The following is a 5,128-nucleotide window of genomic DNA, read 5'->3' as shown; positions in this document are numbered from 1 at the left end:
AGCGCGCTCTGCCTGCAGCTCCGGCCGCGCGGGCCGCACGCGCCAGGCGGCGCGGGGCGGCGGCGTGTCCCGGGGGGCGCGGGGGCCTGCGGCGCCCCGGCCCTGCCCTGCCCGCTCCGGTCCTGCCCGCTCCGGCTCTGCCGTCGGATCTGCCTGCTCCGACGCCGGGCGCCTGCTCCGGGGCTCGCCACGCCGGGTGAGCCCAGCCCAGCCGAGCCAGGCCGGGGGCTCGGGCTCCCTTGGCCGCGGGCTGCCGGCCCCGCCGCCTGGCTGCGGTGCTGCTGTTCGGGAGACGGGGTGATTTATTTTTTAATTCTCTCCTGGATTTTAGCCTCCGCGGCTTGTGGCGAGGGATCCTGTCGTTGAAGGTGCCGGATTGCTCTTTGAAGGGACAATTTTAATGTGTGATCGTAGTTAAAGCGGGAAGGGGGAGCTGAGCTTAGGGAGCAGCTCGGGTTTCCACCGGGGCACCGTGGCGAGCGGTGATCCCGCAAGCGCGGACGGGAGAGCTCGGCTTTAGCCCGGTGCGATGGACTTGGTGCTGCCCTCCCAGATGCGCACGGAGACCAAGGAGGCGAGAGAGATCTAAGTTTTCTTGGATTTTCTTGTCTTAGATTCGCTTTTCGGGCGCGACGGGGAGGGAAGGAAGGCGCAGAAAGGCTCCCGACGGCCCCCTCCTCACTTGAACCCCGCTCCGGAGCCGTGTGCCGGTGCAGGGGGGACAGGTGCAGCGAGAGAGGCGAGGGGATAGGCGCTGGGGTTTGCATGCCCGCAGCCGGGGGTCCGTGTGCCCCCCACCCGTGATCGCGCCTGAAGGCGCCGGGAGCTTCTCCGCGTCCGGGCGCGGGTGCACCGCGGGGGCCCCCCCGCCCCGCGTCGCTTTGGGGAGGCCAAGGGAGGGGGTTGTTCTTTCGAGACGGGCTTGCTAGGATGGAGCTGCGGTCGGAGCTGCCCAGCGTGCCCGCCGCGCCCGCCCCGGTGCCCCCGAGCTCGGTGGCGGCGGCAGCCGCGGCAGCGGCGGCCACGCTGCCGGTGAGCGTAGCCGGGAGCTTGCTGCGGGCGCCGCCGCTGCTGCTGCGGGCGGCCGAGAAGTACCCGCGGACGCCCAAGTGCGCCCGTTGCCGCAACCACGGCGTGGTGTCGGCGCTGAAGGGCCACAAGCGGTACTGCCGCTGGAAGGACTGCATGTGCGCCAAGTGCACCCTCATCGCCGAGCGGCAGCGCGTCATGGCGGCCCAGGTGGCGCTGCGCCGCCAGCAGGCGCAGGAGGAGAACGAGGCCCGCGAGCTCCAGCTGCTCTACGGCACGGCCGAGGGGCTGGCCCTGGCGGCCGCCAACGGCATCATCCCGCCCCGGCCCGCGTACGAGGTCTTCGGCTCCGTCTGCGCCGGGGGTGGCGGCGGCGAGGGAGGCACCGGCGCCTCAGGTAAGGCCGCGCTGTGCGCCCGTCGGGGGAGCGCGGGACCGGCGGTGCTGGGGAGGGAGCCGGGAGAGGCGGCGGGGGAGCGGGGTGCGGGGAGGGCTGCGGACCTGCAGCCGGCATCCCCCGGCGGAGCGGGCGGGTGGCTCCGCGGGGCCAGTCTGGGGCAGCCGCACTGACGGTCTCTCTCCTTCTCCCGCCCCCGCCCCGCAGAGTCCAAGATGCAGAAGTTCGAGCTGTTCCCCAAGACGCTGCTGCCGAGCCGCGCCGTCACCCCGCAGCAGGCGGGCGGGAAGCCCCTCTCCCCGGACGGCGAGTCCGTGCCCGGCACCTCCTCCCCGGAAGCTCGCCACGGCTCGGGCTCGGAGAACGGGGACGGCGAGTCCTTCCTGAGCTCGCCCGTCTCCAAGGGCCCGAAGGAGGGGGAGGAGAGCCCGGGCTCCATCAGCCCGCTGGGCTCGGACTCGGGCTCGGAGGCGGACAAGGACGAGCAGGACCCGTCGCCCTCGGCCGCCGGCCGGCAGCGGACTCCCATCGACATCCTGACGCGCGTCTTCCCGGCGCACAAGCGCAGCGTGCTGGAGCTGGTGCTGCAGGGCTGCGGCGGGGACGTGGTTCAGGCCATCGAGCAGATCCTCAACAACCGCGGCCCGGAGAAGGGCCCCGAGGAGGGCTGGGCTCGGGACGGCTCCTTGCAAGGCCTTCCGCCCACCCCCGCCACCGCCCACCACCGGCCCTTGATAGCCGGCGCCATGGCCCCCGCCATCGGCACGCTGGGCAGCCGCTCCGCCTTCTCCCCCCTGCAGCCCAACGCCACGCACTTCGGGGCCGAGGCCGGCGCCTACCCGCTGGGCACCCACCTGGGACTCAACCCCCTGCGCCTCGCCTACTCGGCACACAGCCGGGGACTGGCCTTCATGACCCCCTACTCCACGGCCGGGCTGATGCCCACCCTGGGGTTCCGGCCGCCCGTGGACTACGCCTTCAGCGACCTCATGCGGGACCGCTCCGCCGTGCACAAGGAGCAGGTCTACTCCGGCGGGCTCTACGGGCCCATGGTCAACAACACCCCCGAGAAGCAATAGCGGGGGCGGCTTCCTAAAGCTCGGCTGTGTAGCGGTAGTTAGGTAGGCACGGGTGGACGGGCGCAGGTGGCTTCCTCTCCCCTCTCCCCCGTACAGGCGGTGATTGCGTGCAGAGCCCGGCGCGGACAGACGTAGGTGTGTAAAAACGGTGATAAAGGTGCACTTTCATTGTCCAGACATGAGTCGCTCTTTGTTGCTTATGGCCATAAGCATGGATATCCCCGGTGCGTCCTGGGGTGTGTACACACACAGACACACTCTCTTTCCCACACACATACATATATATATGTATACTAGCAAGTGTATAATGTTATAAAATGGAAATCTAAGTTATTAATGTAACGCGTAGGTGAACTTGGTATTAACGTTAAGCTAAAGGTTAGACAGCTCATTGTAATACTTACCAGGCATATAGATGAAACATATTGTCAAATTGAAAGCCTTTGCCTTCCTGCCCCCAGAAATGTTATGATCTGTATATAACATTGGAAAGTAGATATATTTGTAACTGTCCGTAGGACCCCGGCGCCAATGGTGTATGACGGTTTAATGAGCCTCCTTCATTTGTGATCTGCAAGAAAATTGCTTTCTTGTTCCAATGTAGCAAACTTCTTGCTGTTTCTAACAGGTAATTCTCTGTTTCCATTTCATAGAAATAAATGTTATTTTCTATTAAAAAAAATCGGTCTTATAAATGGCAAGTGGTATTTTATGAGACGGTGGAAGTGTGTTTGGGGAAATTCATTTGACAAGTACAGTCAATATTTAAAGGAGTATATGCAATTCGTACAAACATGTTTATTACATTTTTATCGTGGTCAAACCAGATATTCTTCGGAAAATTTACAAATAAAAACGAAGCATAAAAACCAGAGGAATCTCCTTATCAACCGAATTGTCAAATACGTTTATTTGTGGTTCTGGTCTTTTTGTTATTTACACCAGGAAAAATCAGAGGTGTAAATTTAAGCAGGATTTTTTCCTTCGATATCTCGCCGATTTTTGTCATATTTAGGAAATCTGGCATTGTTGCAGGGAAGAAAAGCATGGTTTGAGCAAACGCCCGCCTTGCCAACCGCGGCTTCTGTAGTAACGGAGAGGTACTTTTCCGTCGGGTCTGCAGTCTGAATGTGCAGATTGTTTATTTAATTGTTTCTGTATCAAGATAGCAAAGGGGTATAATAATGACGGTTTTCTGAGAACGTAAGAACGTGTTTGCGGCAGGCGTGAGTGAGTTCAGACACCACAACGCAGGGCGGGGGGTACGCGCAGGAGAGATTTCGCAGGTTTACTTTTGGAGCTGTGTGTCCTTCCAAATCTTCCCTCTCATTTCAAGAGAAGGGCTACACGCGTGGGTTGGGTTTTTTTTTGATAGTGGGTTTTTTTTGTTGTTGTTGTTTCTTTCTTTTTTTTTTTTTTCCAGTGGTGTCCGATTATTCTTCAAGCTCAAAAAGTAAGCAAGGCGTTCCTCCCTCTATTTATTTATTTCTTGGGATGAGAGGGAGAGGCAACGGCCGTGCCCCTCGTCCACCCAGAGAGGTGAACCTTCCCAAGGCCGGGGCGCGACTTTCTTATCAATCCTGGGAGCGTTTGGCCCAGGAAAACTATTACTCACAAAGAACAAGTTCAGTGCACGGCTGAATTAAGACTGTAAAAGCTCCTAAAGTTGGTTGGTATGGAAACCTAATCCCACCGAACCGCTCCGTGGCACAGCTGGACTGTTTACTTTCTCACTTCAAATATAACTGTGTAAACATTGGCTCGGAGCTGACAGCGCGGCTCCTACCAACCAGTTAATATACTGGTGGGTCTGGGAGGAGACGCGTCCCGCTGCAGCTATTGAAGGAAGCCCCGGGGTAAAATCAAAGGACGGGAGCAAGAAAAATGCAATTCTTCCTTCCCTCGCGCAATTGATCAAGCTGGATACAATTTTAAGATTTTCTTAAAAAAAAAAGTAAGTAAATATTACAGATTACACCTAGGTAAATACTTTCGACCCTGATCCATCCTGGGAGCAGCCAAATCAATATCACAAGGGAAACTTTTAAAAGTCTCGTGTTCCGAGAGCGGGTGAAACTTAATATTACTACAATAAAACGGTTTAATAAAGAAGGGCTTTAATAGCGAGCTAATTTGATTGAGTTTCCTAATTCCACTTTAATTGGAAAAGGAGTTGTCTGTTTGGTTATAAAGTGCCAGGGTTATGTTAGACTGGAAAAAAAGATGAACTTTGAGCATCTGAATAAACTTTTTTTCCTTTTTTTCTTTTTTTTTTTTCGCTGGAGCTGACTTTGTGCAGGATGGGTTTCCATATCTAGGATTATGAATGGGCTACAAAGAGCTGCTACTTAAAGAAATCAGGTCGCTACATTTCTCCCATTCTAGCCCTGTTGAGAAGGGCTTAGGAACTGTTGATTTAACTCAGCTCCCCTTTTAATTATAAAAACCCATTCTTGTGTAGTTAGCCGAGCAGGACAATTTATCAGAATTATCGCCGTGTCTTGGAGGTTGGCTTGAGCTTGGATTTATACAACCGACAATGGGGATCACGACGATTAACTTTCATATGGATAGTTTAGGCTGTTAAATTGGGGGTAGTAGGAGGAGGGTCTAAGAGAATCTG

The 5,128-nt window shown here is 57.0% G+C and overlaps 1 protein-coding gene across 1 annotated transcript; it reads left to right on the top strand.

The window, feature by feature from the left end:
• Window positions 1-930: 930 nt before the first annotated feature.
• DMRTA2 (DMRT like family A2) lies at window positions 931-2,505 on the top strand. Its single transcript, XM_068406916.1, is given in 3 exon segments — window positions 931-1,426; window positions 1,486-1,524; window positions 1,634-2,505. Coding segments are annotated over 3 exon segments (1,407 nt in total).
• The last annotated feature ends 2,623 nt before the right edge of the window (window positions 2,506-5,128 follow it).

Source organism: Nyctibius grandis, chromosome 8 (genome assembly GCF_013368605.1).
Source record: "Nyctibius grandis isolate bNycGra1 chromosome 8, bNycGra1.pri, whole genome shotgun sequence".
NCBI lineage: Eukaryota > Metazoa > Chordata > Aves > Nyctibiiformes > Nyctibiidae > Nyctibius > Nyctibius grandis.
Note: the sequence above shows the minus strand (reverse complement) of the source record. Positions and strands in the feature narration are given on the sequence as shown.